The following is a 27314-nucleotide window of genomic DNA, read 5'->3' as shown; positions in this document are numbered from 1 at the left end:
CTCCTTCCTGCTTACCCATCCCCAAGTTGTGAATGTGGGCTCAGAGGGTTGATCACATGCCTCAGTCACAAGATTTTGGCTTCAGATCCTATTTCAAGGCTTCGAGTTTGTACAGCCTGTTTGGAATCGCCAGCTTTCAGATGAGCCGTTAAGCCAAGTCATAACTGCTTGCATGGGTGGTTATAAAAGATCCCATCGAGCTGGCTTGCAGAAGAGCAGGGTAGTTCCTGATGTCCTGGCCAATACCAATCTGACAGATTAACATCACCTGAAAAATAAACCTGATCATTGCTGTTTGTGGGAGTTTACTATGTGCAATTTGGCTACGCATACTAACACAATGGGCATCCTTGAAAAAGTAGTAAATTATTGGCTATAAAGTACTTTGAAAAGACTGCTGAGTCATGCAAAGTGCTACAATAAATGCAAGTCTTTCTTTTCCTTCTATTCATTCACGAGATGTGGCAGCCACTGCCAAGGCTAGAATTTATCACTCATTCCTAATTGCCCCAGGGGCGGGGGCGCTGAGCTGCCTTCTTGAGCCACTGAACTCCTCAGTGTGTAATAGCCATGGAACTGCTAGGAGTTGACTTCCAGCCTCCTGACTAGATCTAACACAACATCACTTGTGTGGATAACCACTGCCATCAACCACATCACACATTCTGAGACCATCTAGGAAGGGAACACGCCAACAGGTGCCAGGTTCCTGGTGCTGCTGTAAGGTCCATCTACTGCGCGCTCTGGCTGTCTCCAGATTTTGCACAGAACTGACCTGCAGACCTTGCAGAGTAAAATGCATCCCGTTTCCTACTGTCAACGCTCAAATCCTGCCAACTGTACAGGTGTAACGAGATCTAGGTCAAGCAAAATAAAACACAGAACAAAACAACTTCATCAGTGCAGACTCATCATCGACAGCACTGGTTCGAATGCTGGAATGGTGAGACAGCAATGACATATCGCTAAGGCTGGATGAACACAGCAGGCCAAGCAGCATCTCAGGAGCATAAAAGCTGACGTTTCGGGCCTAGACCCTTCATCTGATGAAGGGTCTAGGCCCGAAACGTCAGCTTTTGTGCTCCTGAGATGCTGCTTGGCCTGCTGTGTTCATCCAGCCTCACATTTTATTATCTTGGAATTCTCCAGCATCTGCAGTTCCCATTATCTCTCACATATCGCTAAGGGTTCTCTTCCCTCAATGTACAGAGGTCCAAGAGATCTAATGACTCTCAAGAGAGAGCAAAGTGGCAAGACAATGACAAGCATTAAGTAATAACAGATGATTAAATTGCAGCCTCTACCCAACTCCCAGATATTTGCTATTCTATACACACGCCCTCATCTCAGTCCTGCAACAATACAGATATGTTTTTGCATTGTTCTAATACCGAACAAAGAGAGTGGTGTTGAAGACTGAAATGGTTTCAGCTGTGTTCTCAGAGGCCCTACCTTCTCCCGCAGTGATATTGCAATACTGGAGGACTAGTTGTACTGTAAAGATTGTTACATCAATAAGATAGGTGGATAGTACAGAGTTTAAAAAAGTTGTTAGGATTGAAACACATCGGCTTTCGAAAATAGCATTCCATTACCCAAGGCTACTGCAATTCCACGTTTAGAGGGCAACATGCACAAATTCTTAGAACCCAATAATACAGGGAAATGCGTACATCTGTCGCTAGAACAAAACAGTGCTGCAGATTTGGAGAAAGGGAGGGAGTCAGGGCGATGGAGGAGTTTGTATACACGCACACAGGAAGATCCCACATTTGACAAGAATGTTAAGCTCAACACCCACTGTCACGGATAGGTCTCTGTTTCCCTTGGGATGACAATTACATAAGCATTGTCACAACTGTAACACACAAAAGCGATGCAGTAAAATCACCCATCTGCCGAGCTTCCAATCCTATGCTAACTTCACCCTTCAAGTCATCATTCAAGCTGCTTTAAGTCTGTGGATGAGGTGAACGGTTCTAACTGCAGCTTCCCCTTCAATAACTGTGCGATTTCCAAACTTACTGGTGCGGAGACCGCCCACCACACCACTCGCAAGGAACTCCCCCTCGAGAGACACAACAATTCTTGCCAACGGTGTCAGGCCCTTCGGGAGTCACGGCAAATAATGACGCATCCCTGCAGGTGCTGACAGGGGAGCCCCAGTGACACATTCATGAACCTCTGCAAATAGTGACAGATGCCTGGGGGTTTCGCCATGAGAGAGAAGAGTAACGGGGAGGGGTGGGGTGACAAATGGTGAAGGAGAAGCAAAATAACAAAGAAAGCCAAGTGGAGGAGATGAGCTCATTCCTGTCACTGTCTTTTAATTCCACGTTTAGTATCATTCAGTTTACTTAGAATAATTTTTTTTTGTTTTATTCCTGATAACGTGAGATTGAAGGAATGGTGCAGCAGGAATTTAAACTACATGTCTCTCAAAACCCTCTTCACATCAGCTGATGCCCATCTACATAAATTTAATTGCTGCCTGGATTATAAAGAGACATGTCAAACTGGATATTTATAAAAAAATCTCTCGTGTCTTCTCCAGAGATAGCAGGAACTGCAGATGCTAGAGAATCTGACAGAACAAGTTGTAGAGCTGGATGAACACAGCAGGCATTTCTGAAGAAAGGTCCAGACCCAAAACGTCAGCTTTCCTACTCCTCTGATGCTGCTTGACCTGCTGGGGTCATCCAGCTCTACACCTTGTTATGTCTTCTTATTGGCTTTAGAACCCCCTCGGGAGGGGAAATCAGAGACCATTTCCTTACAGTAATGGAGGTGGGATTATCCCAGCATTCTACAGAAACAATGGAAGCCCTCTATTGCAACCCATAGCCCCTTCAGGTCATTGAATACACCCAATGAGGAGCAGTGCAAAAAGCCTCCAATTTTAGCAGGGTGGAGAAGGGGGCGGAGATTGAGGAATTAACCTCAGTTGCACAATGCATCCTAAATTGCATCCCTTCTGTCAGAGTGGGTCACCAATAACCTTCAGGATTATTTTTACACACAGTCTCCAGTAATGGAAGGCTTCTCTGCCGAGAGCAATTCTGGAGAACAAGCATTAGGCCGTTAAAGTATATGAGGTTATTACAAGCCACTTTTTGGGTCAATTTCATTTATTATTCCGAAAACAAGAAAGAACTAAAAAGGGATATATGAAAATCACCGAGACTGGGGCACAGTGCTTAAGAGACACGCAAGGAGGTTGAAACCTCCAGAATGCCTGTAGGCAGAGTCTCCAATTTGGAGATTAACAGACTGCAGCCAATGGCCTATCAGGCAGTAGCCACAATGAGTTTTGATAAACGTTCCTTCGAAGTATTTTCGAATACACCCGGCTACATGCACACAGCTCTCAACAATCCCTTTAAATGCAATTATGCACAGCCACGTGCATTTTCAAGAAGGGACAACTCACTGCATTAAACGGACCACGTACAAAAATAAATTTAAAAAGGTCCCCAACTGGCTGCCTCAAGGTGGGATTCCTACAGGTCGGTGGCATCTCATCTCACCTAATAGAGAGGCAGCACCAAAAGGAGCCCTGTCGTGCCATATCCACCAAGGGCTCAAAACGTTGAGTGCTGACTCTTAGCTTGCTGAAGTAAGGATAAAACAATTGTTTAAAAAGTCTGGCGCTTATTTGCCTTCACGCTGTCAGCAAGTACAATTGAAATTTTCTTGAACTTGCCAATTGACAGCAGTACGGTCAAAATTCTTAGTGTCAACCGTGACCCCAGTAACGCCCACTACCTCCAGTCAGATCTGCGTTCCTGTCCCTACCAGGGCCCTGATAGGTGGAGTGCTCTGGTAATCAAGTGCCACCACGCCATGACCAAATCTCATAAGCACAGATTAACCCAAGCTGCTAAAAATTTGCTTGACTAATTATTATCTGGGACAGAAACTCTCAGAAGATCAATAAGCCAGAATGAAAATCTTATCTTTTGACAGGTGACAAACACAGAATATTAATTGCCAGTGTGTAAACAAATTATATCCCCTTTAAATCCAAACATGCACACATTCGTTCACAAAATAGTCCAGACAAGACAGTCAGTCCTGCAAAAATACCATGGGTTGAAAACATAAGCCTTTATAAAATAAAAGAAACGAATTCTGGAAATCAGAAGTCTGAACCACATGAGAACAGAGGAGAGACTCTCATTCTTTTAGTTCGTTTTTGTGAAATCATCATGTTGGCGCCAGCCCCAGAGCAATGTTAAATATCCTCAACTTGCTAGTCAGTTCGGTCTAGGTCTTTGCTCAGGTCAGCTGCTCTCCTGTGGGGAATGAGGGTTGTCATTTTTTTAAAAAACCGCTCCCTTCCCCACATCAGAACATGAAGCTGCATCACATTCTCTGTGCCTCGTTGTGAAGGTGTTCGGACTCTTACAGGCACAGGGAAGGAAAGAAAAGGGAGCTAACCCTTTCCGAGTTTGCCCAAAATCCTGTAGGTCTCAGTTTGGTCTGTTCGAAGCAGGAACAAGTGACCAAATACAGCACATCCTTAAATCAAATTTATGGACAGCCAAGGCCTATTGTAATAGAAAATGAGACAGGCCCAAACCCAAACAGTAAACACTCCAACTCCTATCGGCAGGCAGGAAAGCTATAAAGAGAAATATCTCCTGCATTTGGGCTGTCTCACTTAAAAGTAGTCATTTAAAATGCTGATCTGGAATGCTACAGTACCAAGACACCCAATTAGACTATCATTACAGTGTAACAGTTTTAGTATTGCTGCATACCTAGAGATTTCCTGAAGGGCACAGTAAAGTTAGTTCAAAATGGAAGGTTTGCAAAAATCTGGCCACATTCCGAGAGCTCTCTACACTTTAAACTATTAAGATGCAGTGCCTCGGTCGGTCAACTCAGGAGTGAAAGACTTCAACAGACAATGGAATACTGTCACTCGACACTCTTCGTTCAAAAGGATAAACAAGCACACTGGGAGGAAAGTGTCGGAGAAATCAGGGCTGTTTGAAACCCGCCCCCAACCCCCAACGCCTTGCCTGCCCTCAATCTTCAATACGCTCCAGCCCCTCCAACCCCATGAGATCTCAGCCTTACTCCAGTACATCCTCAATCTCCTTGACACAATAATTGATGTCTTAAGCTCGGCAATTCCACCTTTTCCTTTTACTCTTTCAACTTCTTATAAGATGACATAACACCCGAGTCCATTAGGCCATTTACCCTCCTTGAGCTTACCCGATATCTTAAAGGTCAGCCCTGATCTTATAGTAAACTCCTCATTCCAGACTACTCTACTAACTCTTTCTGCCTTAAAACATTTGAAAACACTGGTACTGACCACTGGCAGCTTGTGGTTGGAGGGGGCAGAGAGCTCCCACAAGTAGCCCTTCCTCTGGCAGTCTAACAGACTGTTCAGATGGGCAGTCTTGTCTTTCAGAATAAGACATAGCTTGCCATTGCGCAGTGACTGCGGGTTACATAAACTCTTGGCCACATTAACTATTAAATGACAACAGGCAGAGGAAATACACATAAAACATTACAGCACAGTACAGGCCCTTCAGCCCTCGATGTTGCGCCGACCTGTCATACCGATCTGAAGCCCATCTAACCTACACTATTCCATGCACGTCCATAGGCTTATCCAATGACGACTTAAATGTACCTAAAGTTGGCGAATCTACTACCGTTGCAGGCAAAGCGTTCCATACCCTTACTACTGAGTAAAGAAACTACCTCTGACATCTGTCCTATATCTGTCACCCCTCAATTTAAAGCTATGCCCCCTCGTGCTCGCAGCCACCATCCTAGGAAAAAGGCTCTCCCTATCCACCCTATCTAACCCTCTGATTATTTTATATGTCTCAATTAAGTCACCTGTCAACCTTCTTCTCTCTAATGAAAACAATCTCAAGTCTCTCAGCCTTTCCTCATAAGTCCTTCAATCCATACCAGGCGACATCCTAGTAAATCTCCTTTGCACCCTTTCCAAAGCTTCCACATCCTTCTTATAATGCAGTGACCAGAACTGTACACAATACTCCAAGTGCGGCCGCACCAGAGTTTTGTACAGCTTCACCATAACCTCTTGGTTCCGGAACTCGATCCCTCTATTAATAAAAGCTAAAACACTATGTCTTCTCAACAACCCTGTCAACCTGGGTGGCAACTTTCAAGGTTCTGCGTACATGGACACCGAGATCTTTCTGCTCATCTACACTACCAAGAATCTTACCATTAGCCCAGTACTTTGCATTCCAGTTACTCCTACCAAAGTACATCACCTCACATTTGTCCACATTAAACTCCATTTGCCACCTCTCAGCCCAGCTCTGCAATTTATCTGTGTCTCTCTAACCCACAACATCCTTCGTCACTATCCACAACTCCACCCACCTTAGTGTCGTCTGCAAATTTACTAACCCATCCTTCTACGCTCTCATCCAGGTCGTTTATAAAAATGACAAACAGCAGTGGACCCAACACCGACCCTTGCAGTACACCACTGGTAACACTCCAGGATGAACATTTCCCATCAACCACCACCCTCTGTCTTCTTTCAGCAAACCAACTTCCGATCCAAACTGCTATATCTCCCACAATTCCATTCCTCCGCATTTTGTACAATAGCCTACTGTGGGGAACCTTATCGAACACCTTGCTGAAATATAGCCTACTGTGGGGAACCTTAGTGAACGCCTTGCTGAAATATAGCCTACTGTGGGGAACCTTATCGAACACCTTGCTGAAATATAGCCTACTGTGGGGAACCTTATTGAACGCCTTGCTGAAATCCATATACACCACATCAACCAGTTTACTCTCATCTACCTGTTTGGTCACCTTCTCAAAGAACTCAATAAGGTTTGTAAGGCACGACCTTCCCTTCACAAAACCGTGCTGACTATCCCTAATCAAATTATTCTTTTCTGGAATGATTATAAATCCTATCTCTTATGACCTTTTCCAACACTTCACCAACAACTGAAGTAAGGCTCACTGGTCTATAATTACCAGGGTTGTCTCTACTCCCCTGTCTCTACATCTCCTTCTGGAAACTACACCACCAGAATCCAGACTGTGTGAGGAAGAACATAGCTCATAGCAAACGTCTACTCTTTCAGACACATACAACGCTATCCTTCTTTCTTAAAACTGTCCAAGTCTTTGATCAGCAGCATGGCCAGGCAGGAATGAGCTCAGGAGGTGGCGATGTTAGGAACCTGGAGAGAGTTAGGAAGCAAGCTGCTGAGTTTTAGAGTTTGCAGAGAAACGTGTGTGTGTCGGGGTTGGGGGGGGGGGCGGTGGGTGCAGCCAGGAGACCATGGAATTAGGAAAATCTAACCTGGCAGTTGTGTCATGTCCTCCAAAGCCACCACAAGAAAACTGCTTGGGGAGGAAGAAGCCAAGCGAGGGAAGGGCTCATCACTTATTAATGATGACACAGCAGATACAACTCAGGACAAATCAGATGCTAGGGAGAAGTCTGCAAGGTGGAAATGGAACTGGAACATTGAGAAGGCTCAGTATTGCTCATAAACTCTGTTCATGTTACCTAGAAGGGAGGGCCAGGCCAGCCTCTGTATTTCACACACAGTGTTAAATAAAAGCCCTGGGACTGGAGGAAATCCCACCATTGCAGAAAGATTAATATTTGATGTTCTGGAGACATTGTGCTTGCTTCGTTAGTAGGTCAGAAATCCTACTCGCCTCTCATGGTCTCGGCTTGCAAACCGCAAGCCAAAGTAGGTCAGGGAGCTCCCAGTCAGTGAGCCGAGACCCAGAAACAGTGGAAACACGGTATAGTTTGGGTTGGGAACGATGGTGTGCATCATCAACAGCCCGAAGCTGGAAGGCCCAAAAGGGAAAAAGGAGAAGTACGCTGTGGTTGCACCACTGAATGTGTTAGCAAACCATTCAGCACAGTCCCAACTTGTAGTCAGATTCCTGTTGAAGTTACATTTGGCCTTTGTGTCCTTAGTGAAAATGGATGTGGGGGTGGGGGCATTTTCCTGGGATTTCCACTATTTAGTGATCCCGAAGGAATAGTAAGCCTGTCTGTAGCATCCGCGCGTGTCTGTGTGTGTGATTGGTCAGTATATTGACAAGCAGCAGTACACACCCCATTGATATTGGGCTCTTCCAGTGCAGTAGTAGTGTGTCTACCTCTAACACAGGACAGCCAGATTCAAGTCTCTCCAGCTCCAGAGATGTACGACAACCTCTCTGAACAAGGTCCTTGGTAAATATCTATTCTTCCCATCAAAGTAGTGCCATATGAACCCTCAAATCCATTTAAAGCAGTGACCTCAAATGCCACTGAGGAAGTCACAAATAGCATCAACCCAGATTGTATGCTCTCAAGTCTTCAGAGTGAAAGTCTGATCAAGGAATTTCCAATTCAGGAGGAGACAGCATTGACAGCTGATCCAATGCAAAGCTGCAAACTGGCTGCAAAGTCTGATGGTAGTAAAAGTCTCTAAATAAATACAATTCTTTATTTTTTAGTTACAATGAACATGTAATGTTGCTCATGGCAGCCCTTTAGTATGACTGTATGAAGCTTCTTAACAAGTTATGCCCCAGATACCACACAGTAAAGACTATAAAGCCACACTGGACGGAATAAAACAGCCTCTTCAACTGCTTGTTGTATAAGCAGTCTAATTGAGGCTTTTAGATGATGGAGCTTCCATTAGAAACACAAAAAAGCTTTTTACTCCTAGACATAGAAAGTGAAGTGGTTTTGTCAAGAAAACTCAAATTAAGCCAGACTACATATAAAGTGAGCTCAACTGCACAGCATTAACGTGAAATCAGGACACTGAAGTCTCTTAGACAAGTTGATCCAGCAGCAGCTGCATTCACAAACTGACCAAGGTGAGATTACACTCTCAGCTCATCCTTCCCCCTGTAATAGTTCTGTTCCTCAAATGGTTGCAGGGCAAAGACAGACAGATACAGACTCTAAGACTGAGCAGCAACTTGACCCAACATTCAGCAGCCTGCGCCTCTAGGCTTAGCTTCCAATCATTTTCGGCACTGGCTTCAAAACCAGACATGGGACTGCTCAGCAAGAGTGAGCTCAGTGTGTTCATGTGTATTGTTCGCTCCAAAACAAAATGTAGGATCTTTGCCAACACAAAATAACCAGCTAATAATCTGTCACACAGATGGGTGTTGCATGGCATTACTACTGATCAGGATAAAAGGTTATTGAGTCAAAGTCCACTCTATACGACCAAGGTACAATCCACACCACATGGCCCAGCTGGTTAATCTCTTCAGGTAAGCATGCTGCACCAACGTTCCCCGAATCCTAAATGAAATACTAACCAGAGTCATCAGGTGGCAAACAGAAATGGAAGCATCAACTGGAGTGCCCATTCTAGAAGCCCAGAGGGATAATAATACCCCCTTGCTGCTGTCAGAGCATCAATCGTGGACAGTAACAATGAAAAATCACAACCTGAAACGTTATCTCGGATCTTCTCTCCATAGATGCTGCCTGAGAGGTTGAGTATTTTCAACACTTGGTTCTCAGCCATATTGAAAACAATTTATCACAGGAACAGGCCATTCAGCCCTTCAGATCTGCTCCAAAATTCAATGAGATCATGGCTGAAGCTGGTTGTGGTGTCAACTCCACTTTTTTGTCTGTCCCCATATCCTTCCATCAAAAAAAAATATTAAATCAGATTCAACCTTAAATAAATTTCACCATCCAGAGTTGTGGTCTCTGGGGAAGAGAATGCCACAGTCTAATGACTCTGAGGAGTAAAAAAACAAACTCATCTGTCTTCAAAAGGGAGACCAATTTTTTAAATTTGCATCCCCAAAAGGTCTGGTCTCTTCTCCAGTGGGAAGCATTCTCAGAATCCACCCTGCCACTGACATCCAGGATCTGCTAGGTTTCACTGCCCATTTTTGGATGCAGGCACAACATTTCTTCTTTAGATAAATCCTTCATTTCAGGAATGAGTCAAGTGAACCTTCTCTGAACTGCTTCTAACAGCTATATTCTTTGTTCAAATATAAAATCACCAAAATTGTACACATCACTCCAGATGCGGTCTCACTGCAGCTCCACAAATTTCTAAATTGTTTGTTAAAGACTGCATATTTTTACTTTTGTGTTTTAAAATGTTTGGACAAAATGGGGGAAAACAACAGTTTCAAAAATCGAGAGGGCCTGCAGTCCTTTAAAGCGAGTAACTGAACACTCATTGCAAGTCCTGCTCAGACAGCTGCCTGGCCAAGCAGTAGTACAAGCCCAGTTTGCAGGCGAACTGTAGCCAAAAGGCCCATCTTAGTGCATCTGCCAGCAGGAACCATCAAGCTGCCTTCTCGGTCTTTATCTCTGCAGACTGGAAAGTAGGCAAGGGCACGTATGGAAGGGGAGTTTACAGATAAAACTCTCCCCTAAACTTCTATAGCTATATGTCAAGAGTTCCTCATTGTTTACCTATGGCCAGAATCGACTTGTTTGCAATTGAATCATTCTTGTTAAGTACAGAAACCTGGTCGGGGCTGTGTGTCAGAGGTGTGAAAGACAGGTAAATCAGGGAATTCTGCATAGTCTTGACAAATCGTCAACTTTTAATATGACACCAGGAATAGCGGGGCTTGATCCCAGTGAGGCGAGGCAGTTTGCTCTGGTCACGGGTAGGATTTGGGAAAATGTACTGCATCCACCTTCTCCAACAAGCAGAAGTCTTGAAGAAACTCACCTTATTCAAAGCCTAGCTGAATAACCAGTAGAGAGACGCTCCTCTCCCCAGCCTTCAACCTGAAGCAGGCTCCGCCCTCTGGGAGACAGCCCTATCGCTCTTCTTTACCAAGCCTCAGGTGCGCCACATCAGCATTGGGAATAGCAAACAAATCAATTGTGGGGATACTGGCACCCAGATCGTACCCCGTCCTTGCCTGATCGCCGAGTGCAAATAGGGGTGTAACTACAAGTCACTGAGCTGAAACACTAACGCTGTTTCTCTGACTTTCTCCACAGATGTTGTCAGACTTGCTGATAACTTCCAGGATCTTCTGTTTCTTTTCAACTGCGAGGCAGTGATCAGGGTCCCCAAGAACAAACTTCCAGGATCTTCTGTTTCTTTTCAACTGCGAGGCAGTGATCAGGGTCCCCAAGAACAAAAACCATCAGTTTCTGGGGCTTCAACCACCCAGGTATTGAAAGCATTTTAGTGCCAACCCTGGTACCAGTGTCCAAGCAAATCTGGAAATTGACCAGAAACTGCAGAACATGGATGACCAATGCTGGCTTATCATACGCCAAATGGTCCTCGAAGCTGGTGCTCTTGGACCGAGTCCAGTGTTGTCGATGCTGAAGTGTCCTAGCCAGTTACATCAAAGTGTGGTTCAAGGAGAGCTACCATTACATTCAAGGGCAGGTCAAGGTGGATAATAAATGTCAGCTTTGCTAATGATGCCCAAGTTCTGAGGATGAAAATAAGATTGCAGTAGCAGAACAAGTATACGGGGGGGAGGGTGGGGGAATAAAAAGTGTTGGGGATGAATTATCGGAGGTCTTTAAGAGGTTGGGAGGATTATAATGATTTACACAGTGACACGAAGTTTTGGTTGGTTTGCCCAGTCGACTGGTTTTCATGCAAACATTTCGTCTCCCTTCCAGGTGACATTGCCGGAGCTGTGCAGCCTCTGTTAAAGCGCTGTTGTTCTGTAATGCTCTGCATTTATACGGTTCGGTCTGCCACGGTGGAAACTAGACAGTCCACCATGACAGACCAGACCATATAAATGCAGACCAGGACAGAACAACAGCGCTTCAACAGAGGCTGCGCAGCTCCGGCAATGTCACCTGGAAGGGAGATGAAACATTATCCCCAGAGGCTTCACAGGCATGTTATTAAACACAATCTAAATCTCACAAGGAGGTATTAGAACAGGGGATCCAAAGATGCAAAGAAGTGGCAGTTGTAGAGACACAGAATAAAGAAACTGGCATGGACGAGTTAGGCCATGAGGTTTCCTCAACTGAACTAGTCCCATTTACCTAAATTTGGCTCACATCCCTCTAAATCCATGTCCAAACGTCTTTTATATGTTGTAATTGTACCCGCCTCTACTAATTTGCTCCACATACCCACCACCCTGTGGTTTGGGGGGGGGGGGGGGGGGGGGTAGTGAAAGGGGAGGTAGAGAGGGGATTGGGAGGTGATTACAGAATTTAGGTGTTGGACAGTTGAAGGCACAAGCTCCAAATGGTGTTTTGTCAGAAATTTAAGTTGTACAATATGCCAGAATTGGAAGGGCAGAGAGATTTAGGGGGAGTTGGTGAAACAAGTAGTGAGTGGCAGTTAGAGAAGAGCGTTATGAGATGGTGGTAGGTGCTTGAAAACAAGGAGAATGAGAGAGCTAATGTCAGGATATTGTCAGAACGTAAGTGGGGCGCCGATTCCAAGGAGAATTAAAACAGAGGGTAGAAAAACAATTCTTCAACCAGAACGACTAGAAAGGAGACTTCTCTACAAAACAGTATCAAAGCCAAAGTCTGTAAAACCTTGAAAAAGGAAATTCACAAGCTGCTCGAGAAAAGATGATGATTAGAAGGATTTGGCAGTGAGGAGAGTGGGATTAGATAACCATGTTCGTGTGGAGAAAAAATGCTGGCACAGCCTTGATATGCAGAGAAACATTTCAGTGCTGGAGTATTCTTTGACTGAAGGGTAAGATTATCAAACCTTCAGGATTGAATTGTTATTCCAACTGAGGCAACATCCATAAACACTTACATCCACACAAGCCCAAGATGAGGATCAGAGCAACAGCATCAATAAATGTCTCATTAATGACTACAAATTGTCACAGAGCACCAACACGGTGCTACCTTCGACCAAATTAAACTGGTTGCCATCATTACCAATTACCCTTCACACTTTCCTTCGCCTTCCATCATACTCTGCAACTGATCGACATACTGCTCCTTTTGGTGGAGACAGACACTTGCCACTGAGCACTTCACTCCTGAGAGCTAACTCCCCATCAAAAAAGAGGCACGTCTTCACATTTCAGGCCATCCACATCAAACCCTCCCAGGGCAGGGGCAACATTGGGTTAGATACAGGGTAAAGTTTCTGCTTTTCTTATAAGTTAACAAGTAAACTGAAAATAAAGTTCCCTTGACACAGTTCCCAACAAACATTCCTGGGACAGGGACAACATGGGATTGGATTTAATCTCCACTGAGATTGGAGAGTAAAGCTTTCTTCACTCTTTCAAACCGAAAGTAAATTCCCTTTACACTGTCCAATCAAACACTCCCAGGACAGGAACAGCATAGTTAGATACAGAGTAAAGGTCTCGGTACATTGTCTGCCCCAAATACTCCCAGGGCAGGTACAGCACGAGATTATAGACAGACTAAAGCTCCCTCTACTCTTAGATTTATAGCAAAACTCCTTCTATATTGCCCTGAACAAACGCTCCCAATCCTGGAACAGCCTGGGGTTAGATACGAGTGAAGGTCCCTCTACACTTTTGAAGTGAAAGTCAAACGTTCTCTACTCATTTGAACAAAGTAAACGGGATGTAAATCCCCCTCTACGCTGCCCGGACAGAGGCAATACTGTGTTAAACATGTAGTAAAGCTGCCCTGGGCAGGCACAGATTTTAGAAATTGCTGCAGGCTGCTGTATGCACATTGGATTAAACTGGCTTGAATTCAGTCTCTCTCCCCACACCTCCCCCGCACTCCTCCCCCCCCCCCCACTCTCAACGCACAGAATTGCATTCATTTACTCATTCACTTCATAGTCCATCTCTGCCAACTGCATTTTCACCTTCAACATGCTCTTCCTCTATGGTGAATTTGACCAGTCGTTTTCCAAAACACGCTGTTAGCCATATAGAACAATTTCCTATTTTCCAGGAAGTATACAATGATTTTGCATGCTAAGAAAACACAAAATCGATGACAGATATACAGAGTTCCTCTGCTGAGAGGAACCAGTTCACATGCACAGACTGTGTCTCCTGGTTCAAGACCCAAGGTTTGAAACAACAAAGGGTTATCCTCAAGTAGTATCTATTGACACTGGATAAGAGAAACTTGGGCTGGGCTGGATGGAGATCTTGGAAATTATGCAGGCCTTTGACAGAGTCAAAGGAGAGAATGCATCTTAACTTGTGAGGAGTCCGAAACTAAGGATCATAAATAAAAGGCCAAGATTTTCAGAGTCTACGTAACTCCGGAGCTATTTAAAAAGGATCCAAGTCAGACCCCTAACCGCATTCCCAGTGCTCCAAGTTTTTCTGGGTTCCAGAGCAAGGGTAGAGACAACACTGCTCTATGGTCATGCTGTCTATCTCCATTGTTGGGAGTAGGATCCTAGTGCCACGCCCATCAAGACCACACCCCAGCACAGTGCAGCTCCGACAGCATTCAAGAAGCTCGACAGCATTCAAGAAGCTCGACAGCATCCAGGACAAAGCAGCCCGCTTGGTTGGAACCACATTGAGCACCTTCACCAACAGTGGCAGCAGTGTATACCTACAAGAGGCATTGGTAACTTCTTCGGGAGCACCTGACAAACTCATGGCCTTGGCCATCTCAAAGGACAAGGGCAGAAAGTCACCACTTGAAGCTAATCCTCAAGCCACACAGCATCCTGACTTTGGAATAATAGCCCCATTCCTTCACTGTTGTTGGCTGAACGTACTGGAACATCCTTTCCAATGGTACTGTAGATATATCTACATCCCCATCCCTACATTTCTGCAGCAGCTCAGCTCGTGATACCTATATCCAGTCATCAAATCTTTAAAATAAAGGAAATCACTTAAAAAAAAAGTACGAGAACGTGCCGTTCCCTATTCATCATGAGTGTGGAGCCTGCAATGCCACACAGGGGAGTTGAGTGACTCACATTAGGGCAGTTAGGTGAAAACAAAGCTAGTTAAACACTGGGAGGTGACAAGAATTGCAACAGTTACAAGAATTAGGTTGGAAGACCTGCGTAGACCGTAAACACAGGTGCTGGCCCACTTCTGTAGACGGCATATAACTGTATTAAAATAAAACTACAATGAAATGTCACACACCAATATTACTCAAAAGGTGTAATCAGCACCTTGATAAAATTTTCCAGACAGGCTCAGGCAGGGAACATAGGAAACAGGAGCCAGAACAAGCAATTCTGCCCTTCGAACACACAGTGCCATTTAACATGACTTTACCCTAGTCTGAACTCCCCTCTCCTGCCTCCTCCCCACAGTTCTTTATCCTGGTTTTCATCAGAAACATAGATTTCTTTCTTGAATCTGTTGAACAATGTTGAGGGAGAAGGGAGGAATCGGTTGAGGGAGGAGTACTTAACTAGCTGTCGATAGCTACTCAAAGAGCGTTATGTAACTCTGCACTATTTCCAAACATCATTTACAGCATCATAAAAAATACTACAGGAAATCCTCTCAAGACCTTTTTGTTAAAGACTTGATGTGTAGTCCTGAGGGATAAAAGAAACCTATTATCAGAATTTCACTTTAGTTGTATTGACAAAGACTTATTTTCAGCCCTTTCAAAGGTTCCCCACAGATCAACATGTTTCCAGTTTCTGTACGAAGAAGTGGGCAGTACAGTGGCTCAGTGGTTAGCACTGCAGCCTCTCAGCGGCAGGGGCCTGGGTTCAATTCTACCCTCGGGTGACTGTCTGTGTGGAGTTGGCACATTCTCCCCACGTCTGTGCGCGTTTCCTCCGGGTGCTCCGGTTTCCTTCCACAGTCCAGAGATCGGCAGATGGATTGGCCATGCTAGAATGCTAGTGTCCAGGGATGTGCAGGATTGGTGGATTAGCCAGGGGAAAATGTGGAGTTACACTTAGAGAGGTGGGCCTTTGTAGGGTCAGTGTGGACTCAATGGGCCGAGTGGCCTGCTTCCACACTGTAGGGATTCAATGGCTTTAAGTGGAGTTAGGGCAATCTCAGCCCTTTTCACTGTCATTAAACCACAGCACAGTACTCTGTCCTTAATTCAGCGTGGACTTGCAGCCTCCCTCGGGCCATTTCTGATGCAGAAATAAGAGACTGTCATTTTGGTGCTAGAAAGCATAGTCTTCAAATGTCATTGAACTATATTCATAAGGCATAATAGAGAGCACACAACCCATGCTGTACCTGTTCTGAAAGAGTTTGATGGCAACAGTGTAGATTGTAAGAGATATTTACTCCAAATCCAACCTGCGTTGTACCAAACCTCAATTATTACTTTTAAAATTTGTTCATGGATTGTGGATACCGCTGGCTAGGCTGGTATTTGTTGTCCATTTTTAATTGCCCAGGAGGCACTTAAGAGTGAGCCTCGTCGAAAGTCAGGAATTACATGTGGCTCAGACCAAGTAAAGGTGGCAAATATCCTTCTCTAAAAGAAGTTAACGAGCCACGGCTTTTTAGAACAATCAATAGTTGTTAGATGATCAACATTAGGTTAGCTTTTCCATTATGGGTTTTTAATCAAATTCAGAACTTCATCTGCCTTGATTCAAGGGATTTAATCTCTTGTCCACAGAACATTTGATGCATTCAATGGAAGTGTACCTTTATTGGGTGCAGAAAACATGAAAAATTTCCATTGCCTCATTTAAACTTCCTTGACAGAATTCATCCCAAATCATGACCCAAGAGCATCCTGCACCTGCAGTAAACAGACCTGATTTTTCACAGGATACAGAAGGTTGGAAACTTCATGCAGGAGCTGAAGACTGAACAGTACCCATCGTGAAAGGCAGCAACTGGGGAATCCACTCGGACCAGGAGCCAACTCCGTACTACTATCTTCAGAATCTAGACTCCAGGAATTAGCTGACAAAAAAAAATGCTTCACCTGATATAACCGAGGGGAATGCCATTCTGAACTATTTTACCCATGTCCTTCGAGACAGCAATTTGACACTCTCCAGCTCCCTGCACCCTTGTGTTGAGATCAAAATACATTGCAGCATCTCCTCACCATGTACTTTGCAATTCATCACCACACAAGCTGCAATTTCCTGATGTGCCTTCAGCTGCTCCACACTCAACCACTCATTTTCCCTGACTGTCCCTCCAACTAGATCTTCACTGGCAACCTAATGGTGGATTGGAACAGAAACAGACCTGTGACTATTTGGTTCTGCCTGTACCATTCAGTGGTGAATTGGAAGAGACAATACAAGATGTTTCTCCGGCACAGTACCACATCTCCGCTGCATTATCAGAGGCAGTGACTTGGGCAAGTTGTTAACCTAGCACCTCAGCCTACCTGCTCAGGGAGAACAGGGCTTGTTTACACAATGCCTGGAATACTACCAGAAGTTGCTGGAAAAGCTCAGCAGGTCTGGCAGCATCTGTGAAGAGAAAATCAGAGTTAACGTTTCGGGTCTGGGGTGACCCTTCCTCAGAACTGGTGGTAGCTGGGAAAATGTCAGTTTATATGCAGAAAATAGTGAGGGGGGATGGGTATGATAGAACCCAAAGAGAGAGAAGAGCAGTTGGACAGACAGTTGGCCCATTGAGTCCACACTGACACTGAGAAGGCCCACCCCTTACTCACTAAGTGTAACTCCACATTTTCCCCTGGCTAATCCACCAATCTTGCACATCCCTGGACACTAGGGGCATTTTAGCATGGCCAATCCACCTGCAGATCTCTGGACTGTGGAAGGAAACCGGAGCACCCAGAGGAAACGCGCACAGACACGGGGGAAGAAGGAGTTGACAGTGGTCTGGCTTGGAGGGTAAACAGTTGTTAATGGGAGCTGTTAGTGACTAACTATGGCAGGTTGTGATAACAAGGCCTAGTGTGGGGGGGTAGGGAGCCAGGACATGGGGGAGTTTAAGCCCTAAAATTATTGAACACAGTACTGAGTGCAGAAGGCTGCAGGGTTCCCAAGCAGAAAACGAGGTGCTGTTCTTCCAACTCGTGCTGAGCTTCGCTGGAACACTGCAACAAGCCAGACACACATGTTGGCCAGGTAACAGGGTAGAGTGTTAAAGTGGCAGGCAACGGGTAGCTCAGGGTCTTTTTTCCGAGCAGAATGCAGATGTTCTGCAAAGGGGTCACACAGTCTACGCTTCATTTAAACAACGTAGAGGAGACCACATTGTGAGCAGCGAATGCAGTATACTAGATCCTGGGAAATGCAGGTGAAGTGTTGCCTGGAATACTAAGCCTCCTTAATATAGAATCAAAGATGTACAGCATGGAAACAGATCCTTCGGTCCAACTCCATGCCAAACAGATGTCATAAATTTATTTAGTTCCCATTTGCCAGCATTTGGCCCATTTCCCGCTACACACTTCCTACTGAAATACTCATACAGATGCCTTTTAAATGGCATCATTGTACCAGCCTCCACCAGTTCCTCTGGCAGCTCATTCCATACATGCACCACCCTGTGTGTGTGAAAACGCTGCCCCTTAGGTCTCTTAAATCTTTCTCCTCTCACCTTAAACCAATGTCCCCAAGTTTTGGACTTCCCCACCCCAGGGAAAAGACCTCATCTATTTACCCTATCCATGCCCCCACATGATTTTATAAACCTCTACAGGGTCACCCCTCAGCCACCAATGCTCCAGGGGAAAATAGCCCCAGCCTATTTTATCTCTCCCTGCAGCTCAAATCCTCCAACCCTGGCAACATCCTTGTAAATCTTTTCTGAACACTTTCAAGCTTTACAACATCCTTCCTATTGCAGGGAGACCAGAACTGAATGCAGTATCCTAAAAGTGACCCAACCAAATATCCTGTACAGCCACAATATGACCTCCCAACTCCCATACTCAATGCACTGACCCATAAAGGCAAGCATAACAAAGGCCTTCTTCACTATCCAGCCTACGTGGGACTCCACTTTTAAGGAATGGGAACCTGCACTCCAATGTCTCTTTGTTCAGCAACACTACCTAAGACTTTAATCATTAAGTGATAAGCCCTGCCCTGATTTGCCTTTCCAAAATCCAGCATCTCTCATGCCCAAGGGTTGTGTCTTTCACTTTGAGAATCTGAGCAGGAAGGGATATTTTCATATTGACCCTATTTGGTGATGGAGAAGAGAGAGAAAGAAAATGAAAATCAGGAAGAGTACAGATGCTGGAAGGCTGATTAAAATAACAGAACATGCTTGAAAGACTTAACACGTAATTCAGCAACTGTGGAGTGACAAATAAACAGTTGAAATGTTTCATGTCAGAACCCTTTGATAAAGGTTCCTCTATCACAGATAAATGTTAACAAATATAGTCATCACCACCTCAAGTCTTGTTCCCCATTCAATTGCGCTCCTGACTTACACTGACCCCAGTCAAAAAATCTGAGTTTTAAAGTTCTCTAACTTAGTATGGGATGAGGCCATGGATTTGTAACTATCACTTTCCCCACATTGAGGCGTTGAAAGAAACACAAGAAGAGTAGGCCATTCAGCCCATCAAGTCTATGCTGTTATATCATCCGATTGTGGTCGATTGAGCACTTTATTGCCTTTTATCCAAGCTAACCTCCATAAATCTTTACATCATTGGCAATCAGAAATCTCAGTTATAAACATACTCAAAGATTGAGCTTCCACACACCTCTGGAGTAGGTAATTACGAAGATCCACTATGTTTGGAGGTCAAAACAAATCCTCAGTCCTAAATAGCATTCCCCTTCTTAAACAAACAGGGTAAACTGCCTCGTAACTTGCTCACAATACACAGATACTAGTTTTGTATCAATTGCAAATTTGGGCCCAATTTCCAAATCGTCTACATATTAAGAACTGCTGGTGCCCAAGTCCTGAAACAAATAAATTGCTAGCAAAACTCAGCAGGACTGGCAGCATCTGTGGAGAGAGAAAGAGTTAATATCTTGAGTCCAGAACTCTAGAACTTGATAACCAGACCCAAAATGTTAACTGTTTCTCTCTCTACAGATGCTGCCAGATCTGCTGAGCTTCTCCAGCATTCACCTCATTCGCTTCAGATTTCCAGCATCTCGTGTGTTGCTTTTACCCAAAGTACTGATTCTCACAATACCCCCCATTAGTGGCAATCTGCCAAAGATGAACAACCCATTTATTCCTTTCTGTTTTCTGACTATCAGCCAAATCCTTAGTCCAGGCAAGCATATTACCTCCTATCCCACGTGGTTTCAACAGTAGCGCTCGTGTCTAAGAATGCAAAGTCTACAGACTCGAGCCTCCCTTCAGAGAGATTTTGAAATTTCAATGCAATACCAATTGCTATACGTCAAAACGTGCTGCTTTCCTCATGCGAAAGAGGAGGGCTTACACTTGATGTAAAGATCCTACAGCACTATTCAAAGCTCCATTGGCTAATATTTATTCTAGACCAAACACCTAATTTTACTCAAATAGTTTAGGTGGTTTGCTAGGGTAGAGTATTGGGAGGGTGTTTCTTCACGTGTGGATGTAGAACTGGAAACACAGTTTCAAAATAAGGGCTCTTCCAGACAGCAATGGGAGCTGGCTCACTAGATACATTCAGGCTAAGTCCGGTAGCTTTCATGATTGATTATGGATTTGTGGGTTGCATAGGGAAAACAGGCAGGTAAGCTGAAGGTGAGACCACAATCAGACTAGCCATGATATCCCCAAACCAATTTTGGAATAGTTTGCGTGCAATGAAGCTGTCCTCCCCAAAAATTCACATTCTTGACTGATTTAGAGAATACCTAAAAAAAAAATTCTGTTCAGAGATGTTATTACACACTTTTGCAGCAGGTGGGACTTGAACCCAGGCCTCTGACTCAGGTACTATCATTGCAACACAGAGGCCCCTTCTCAAATGACAGAGGGAGCCAATGACCTATTCACTTTCCCATTTCTTACGGCCTTAAAGAGATGACTTGGGGACTGTTTAGGGAGCTTACTGCGTGCAAATTGGCTGCTGCATTCCCCACACTCCCACAGAGAGAACACTTCGGCCATTCAGCAGAGGTTGTAAAGTGCTTTTCAACACCCCGAGGTTGAGAAAGATGCTTTACGTTTCAAAAAGGTACAAGTTTGGCTTTTCTCTACTATTCCTTAAGACTGGTCCTCATGACAGTAAGCTTCCACAGGAACTGTTGCGCCAGAGCCCTTCATAAATAACACCCAGGATAGTAGGCATCACAGCAAACCACAAACCTTTAATGGTATAACACGCACTGGAAATACTATGGAATACAACCAAATACCTTCTAAATTGTCAGAAAAAGCCATATTGCATTTCAGGATAAACTATGAAATCAGATTTTTTTGCCTATCACAAATTTAGTCTTGTTATTCTTGCCTAATTTTGAACACTAGGGTAATGCATCTTAAACTTTCACTGGGAGATTAAACTGTTTATTGATATAAACTGATTAAAATTACTCAAACTGATTTTGGAGGAGCAAGATTGATTCTCCAGTCTATTTAGGTTTTATTTTTGCCATTGCAGTTCAGCTTTGCAGTTTCCAAGTGAACTGCTCCAACTGAGGTACAGAAATAGTGATGGGGCATCACAGCTATTCCCACGGCATGGTTACCTTATAGCCATGAAAGCAGCCAAAATTCAGAATAAAAGCATAATAGTAAAACTGAGCACCAGCAATGTCAAATGCTAACACAGACAGCATCTGCTACTATTGAAACAGAGTGTCTCCATTTGTGATTACTTACCAGATCCAACATGGCTTGCTTTCTCACTGTACAGCTTGAGAGCTGTTTAGCTTCAATCAGTTCATTTACAAAAAAAAGCCTAACTTAGCTGACAAATTATGAAGAAAAATTGTGATATTTTAGCAATGTGAATTCTTAACTTGGAGAGTCCTGCCCTAGATGTAACCTTATTCAATAGATAAACCGGTTATCAATGCGTGCATAGAACGAAATGGAATGTACAATAGAAAAAGGCCATTCAGCCCAAATAGTCCTTACTTGTGCTTCTGAAAAATGTAAGTCTTCACTCATTCATCACCGTATCCTGGTTTCTCTTTCATGTTTATCCAACATCTCCCCTATTACATCCACATCATTCATTTCCAACTACTCGTTATGAAATTGGAGCCCTATGTTCTAGCAACTGAATTCTCCATTGGTTTTAATCCATGACTATCTTACATTTACATCTCTGGCGTTGACTTCCAGGAGTGGAAATGTCCTCTGTGTCTACCCTCAGGCTCTTTTGCAATCGTGAAATGCACTAGTCTTCTCTTCTGCAGAAGAGAGAGCCCAAGTTTGGTCAATCATTCTTGATCTCAGTCCTGGTACCATCTTTCTATATTTATCTGCATTCTCCAATGCCTTATATTCTTCACATTGTAAAGACCAGACTGCGGTCTAACCAACATTCTGGACAAGTGCAACATAAAATTGAAAGGCAGAGATTATTTATTTTGAAGTCAGTCCCAATGAGTTTGTTTTTGAAACTGTATGATTGTAGCCATTCAACTAAATTCCCATCAATCTCTGGAATACCAGCACTCATCTTTATTAACCTCTAATCTCCTTCTTGTGCACGCTACGCATCCTGACTCTGTATGCTCAGAGTAATTTCTCTACTATTCACTAGCTTATACAAGGGAACTTGGAAATCCAAATATATTACATCTACAATATTACCCGTGTCTACTCTTACTGAATTCTTTCAAGCAGTAGACAGAAAAGATAAAAGATTTTTCAAGCACTGGAAGCTCTTTTTAAACCTGTGCCAATTACTCAATGATTTGATAGAAAGCTATCTAGGAATGAAAGAGTCTGACAGAATGAGGATTGCATTATCCTTCTTACCATTGATATTAATCTCACTGTGCTACAGTTCCTTAGTGTTATTATGTGGCTGTGCTGTTTTTTTTTAAGTGAAATTTTATAATTGGTATAAATGCATCTCTGCTATCTCTCATTTAACTTAATAAATGGATAGCATCCATTGAATCTTGGGATTCTATCCTGCTAGTTTGTCAATTACCTCTTTTTGCTATCTTATGTATTTATATTTTTGGATCCTTCTAATTAAGAAAATTTATTTTCTATTAAAGCATTTCTAGTATGTATAAGAAAGTGCCCCAGAGCACCTCACAGGAACATTATGAAACAAGATAGGACACTGAGACACATAAGGAGAAGTTAGGGAAGATTGCTAAAAGCTTGATCAAAAAGATGGATTTTAAAAGGAGGAAATAAACGGAGAAGTGGAGATGTTTAAGGAGTAAGTCTGGAGCTTAGGGCCAAGGTACCTGAAGGAAAGAACGGGCTGAGCCACTAAAATTACAGAAGATCAAGGTAGCTCAAATTAAAAGGTGTGCAGATAGATTGGACAAGCTGGAGAAGATTACAGGGATAGGAAGGTGAAGCCATGAAGAATTTTAATAATAAGTTTGAGCGTCTTTTGTAAAAATTGAGGTGTCTAGTAAACCAGGAACCAACATAGATCAGTTAGCATAGGGGTATCCATAGGTAAACAGGATTTGACACAAGTAAGGAAATGAGCACCTATTTGGGTGGGCTCGAGTTTAACAGAGTGCAGGATGTGATCGTGGGCTAAATATAATCAAATTATGACAAAAGGCAGGGATGAGGACTTCAGTAACAAATGAACTGAGGTGGGGTAGAGTCAGGCAGTGTAACAGAGGTTGAACTAAGTGGTCATAATAATGGGTCAAATGACACCAATATAAAAAGGTACCTCAATCATTGAATATATAAAAACCAATCATTCTATTCCAGTGGTGATATTAAATTGAATTATAAGGGGAAAGATATACTTCTTGGATTGTGATGATAGATAACTGTACCCTATGGCCCTGGCCAGCAGAGGTTCTGTCCTTCACTGAGAGTTAACCAATTGCATCAGGAGGGTGAATGAGGTTTTTAAGACTTGCCTCAGTGTTGCCTGCTCAGTAGACAGAGGCTTTTGCTGAAAAGGCAGAAAGCAAGGACCCTCTTGTGGCCTGGTGGTACTGTCCCGACCCAGGAATGGGAGGCCCAAGTTCAAGCCCCCACCTGCTCCAGAGGTGATCAATAACATCTCCAAAACAGTATGATTGGAAAAATGTTTTTTTAAAAACAAACTGCAGACTCAGGGCCCTCTTATGGCGCTGAGGCAGTGTCTCTATCCCTGGGCCAGGAAGCCCAGGTTCAAGTCCCAACTGCTCCAGAGGTGCACAATAGGTTGATTAGAAAAAAAAGGTAAAATTGAAACAACAGTCTCAGGTACACGATAACAAGGTGTAGAGCTGGATGAATTAAGCAGGCCAAGCAGCATCAGAGGAGTAGGAAAGCTGATGTTTCGGGCCTATGGGCAGGATTGGGGCTCGAGTGTGGTCGTCATCAGCCCTGGCAGTAACAACCAGGGTCCCCATGTGAAGGCAGCTGACTTGGATGGTTCGGGTAGCAACAGCAGAACCCCATCTAGCATCAGTAAGGAGAGGGGTAGATAACAAGCATGGTTTTTTTATAAAGAAGAAACGAGCACATTAACCCAGAGGAAATGCAGAACCAGAATGGTGCAGTGTCACAAGCCACTCACACCCCAAACAGTTCCAAAAGTCTCAACAACAATCCACCTGGACAAGTCTCTGCCAGGACCAAAACTGCACAGTGTGGGTCAGAAAACTAACAGCAGCCCCGGTCATTGTGGGCTGTTCCAGCCAACACTTAGTTCTGTGTCTGACATTGGCCCAGAGCCCCTCCATCCCTGGAAAGTCAGTGAGCTCCAGCAGCAGGAGAGGGGCTGGTGGGGTGAAGAATGAGAGAGTAGGGAGACAGCAATCCCTCCTTTTTCCCCTCTCAGGGTCCTGTTCTCTCTTCCATACCAACTGGCATTGCAAACACCAGCTCCTGTCACATCTCACCCAACCCACCCCCCACCAAACCAGCTTCCCCCAGCAGCAACATTCACCTTATTCAGAGCACAAACACACAGACAGCATTACATCGGCTGAGTTAAAACCTTCACTGCAGAGATCAGAAGACAGAAGCCATTCCAGTTACTCTGACACATCGCTCACTCAGAGCTGGCAGTAAAACCCCTGTTAATGGAGTTTAAAATACACCACTGTTTGGAAGAGATTGAGTAGATAGTGATACACACCTTTTAAACCTACTTCAATACATCATTTTTACCAGTACTTTTATTTAAAAAGGGGACAAGCACAATAGGGCTGATTGAGGCAGATACAAGGGGTTGGTGGACCATACGGGCTATACTAATCCAGGGGCATAATTATTTCCCCTGCTCTACCTCACCGACCCCCAACACACCGAGCAAAACAGAAAGGTGGGGAGATGAAAGGAAATAAACCACGTGAAATCTCCAGCGATATCTAACACAGAGCCAACCCTAAAGCGTGAAGGGGACCCAGAGAATTCGATCAATGCTTGGATTTGGGAGCCTCTGTCAGTCTCCCTGTACCCGGGGAACGGGGGGGGGGGGGGGCGCAATAACACTGATTAAAGCGGGGGGGGGGGCAAGATACTTTTATCCTTCTCCCCCCCCCCACACCCTCAGCCCTTAATAACTCAACCTATTATGTTTAATATACAAGTTTGATTTATAAAGGGGGGGCGCGGATCTCACAGTGATTTTGGGAAGCAAGAGACCCCCCCCCTTTGGTTGAAACAGCTACTTTATTAATAATAAAGTAAAAGGCGGGGTGGGGGGGGGGGGTACGGCTGCAACACACGGGAAACAGAAGTTGGGGGGGGGGGAAGAAGAGAGAGAAAGCAGAGAGCACTATTAACGCGTCCTAGCTCTGAGCAAGGGACGCGGGTGTGATCGTCAGCACAATCTGCCGCCTAACCGAGAAGCTTGCTTAGCTACTGCTTCCAGCTTTCCAACACACTGCAATGCAGTTCTGAAACTGTACCCTCCCCTCCCCTCCCCTCCCCCCTCCCCACCTTCCCTTTTACACAACAACAAAAAAATAACGTAACTCCAACTGTCCCAGCAGCTCCAGAATCCCATTTAACCTGGAGGTAGCCTATTTCCATGTGCGTTTGTGCAATACCCCAGATTAATACACCGGGGTCGGGGAGGGGTCCCAAAACATTGCACGGCGTAGAACAAAACAGAAAAACCACACATACAGTCGGGAACCTACCTTTGACCTGGGTCTCATATTCCGTGGTGATCTCTTTGTCCTTTTTGAATTTTGCTTGAGATGACATCCTGTCCGCCGGCCCCAGTTCGCAGCACCAGCTCCTCTCGTCAGTCCCGGGGGTTGTTCAACTCTTTCCCCTCACTCACTCGATTACAGCTTCAGGAGCTGTGTGTGTGATAGAGAGAGAGAGATCTGGGAATCTCCCCAAGTCACACTCTGTGTCAGGTTCACGCTTTGAAATCGCTTGAAAATAAAATAACCCTCCTCCTCCTCCCCCTACTGGCCTGTTTTTTTTGGGGGGTGGGGTGGAAATAGAGACCAGAGATAGGTGCAAACGCTGCTCCTTTTCCTGAATCGCTCAGCTTATTTACTCAGTTCCATTGTGAGGGGTTCTCTTTGAAAACCGATACAGAGAAGGGGAGAGGATATAGTTGTAAAGGCGAAGGTTCCAGCTCAGAAAATGCAGGCAGCGACTCCGAGTCTGTGGTGTGCTGCTGGGGTAGTGAAAGGAAAGACTGGGTAGGCGGGGAGGGGGGGGATGGGATGGGATGGGATGGGAGGGGGTGAGGTGAAACTGTGGTGGGATAGGCAGCCTGAACTGGGAGCACTTCCTCACTGGCTCGCCCTGTGTCCGGCTCCCCTGCAATTTCTCATCCTGCTTCAGCCTCCCAAATCTTGCAAGCTGCAGCTCAAATCTGGAGCAGAGGAGCGAACTGCATTTGAGGGAAGGTGGGTGAGAGGGAGAGTGGAAAAAAATGTCTGAATCTTGACTGCAGGAACAGTCACGTCAAGTGCTCCTCCCACCCCCTCCGATGCACATCAGAGGGAGGGGACATATCGTATCCTACAGGACACTCTCCGAATTGCATGGGGTTCGTGTATCCTTATATCGCAAGTGGTTCGCACCATCCCCACCCAAGAGCTGCCCCCAACTTTGCTCTTTTTTTTCAGTGCAGCAGTCCTGACCATCTTTCCTGTTTCCTGCTGGGCCTTCTTAGTCTTTGCCTTTTTTTTTGATTCGGCTGTGTGCCGACTCCGCTCAAAACTTAAGCCCTGCGCTTACCTGCTGTGAAACCCGGGCGCAGCAACTTTGGGGCTGTGTTCACTGGGACACACTGAGGCTGTTGGCCGGGGTAGGATGGGCAGCCTCCCGCACACTGTCTAACAATCGGCAGCACACGCAGTGGTGGAGTGAGATTTGCTGTGATATAAATAATAACAAATCAAACTATTTCCATTGTATAACGC

At 44.6% G+C, this 27314-nt stretch overlaps 1 protein-coding gene across 4 annotated transcripts in view; it reads right to left on the bottom strand.

Annotated features, from left to right (window-relative positions):
* srgap3 (SLIT-ROBO Rho GTPase activating protein 3) overlaps positions 1-26811 on the bottom strand; it is a 237063-nt gene extending 210252 nt beyond the window's left edge. Inside the window, exon 1 of one of the 4 annotated variants that reach the window (XR_007249280.2) lies at positions 26067-26811. Coding sequence is in view for 3 of the 4 variants with exons in the window: in XM_048548214.2 (XP_048404171.1) it covers positions 26067-26133 (67 nt within the window). In the remaining variant the exon portion in view is untranslated. The remainder of the gene's footprint in view (positions 1-26066) is intronic. The other 3 variants (XM_048548214.2, XM_048548213.2, XM_048548217.2) reach the window with 3 other exon arrangements.
* Between the last annotated feature and the right edge of the window lie 503 nt (positions 26812-27314).

The sequence above is a fragment of the Stegostoma tigrinum genome, chromosome 11, assembly GCF_030684315.1.
Source record: "Stegostoma tigrinum isolate sSteTig4 chromosome 11, sSteTig4.hap1, whole genome shotgun sequence".
Taxonomy (NCBI): domain Eukaryota; kingdom Metazoa; phylum Chordata; class Chondrichthyes; order Orectolobiformes; family Stegostomatidae; genus Stegostoma; species Stegostoma tigrinum.
Note: the sequence above shows the minus strand (reverse complement) of the source record. Positions and strands in the feature narration are given on the sequence as shown.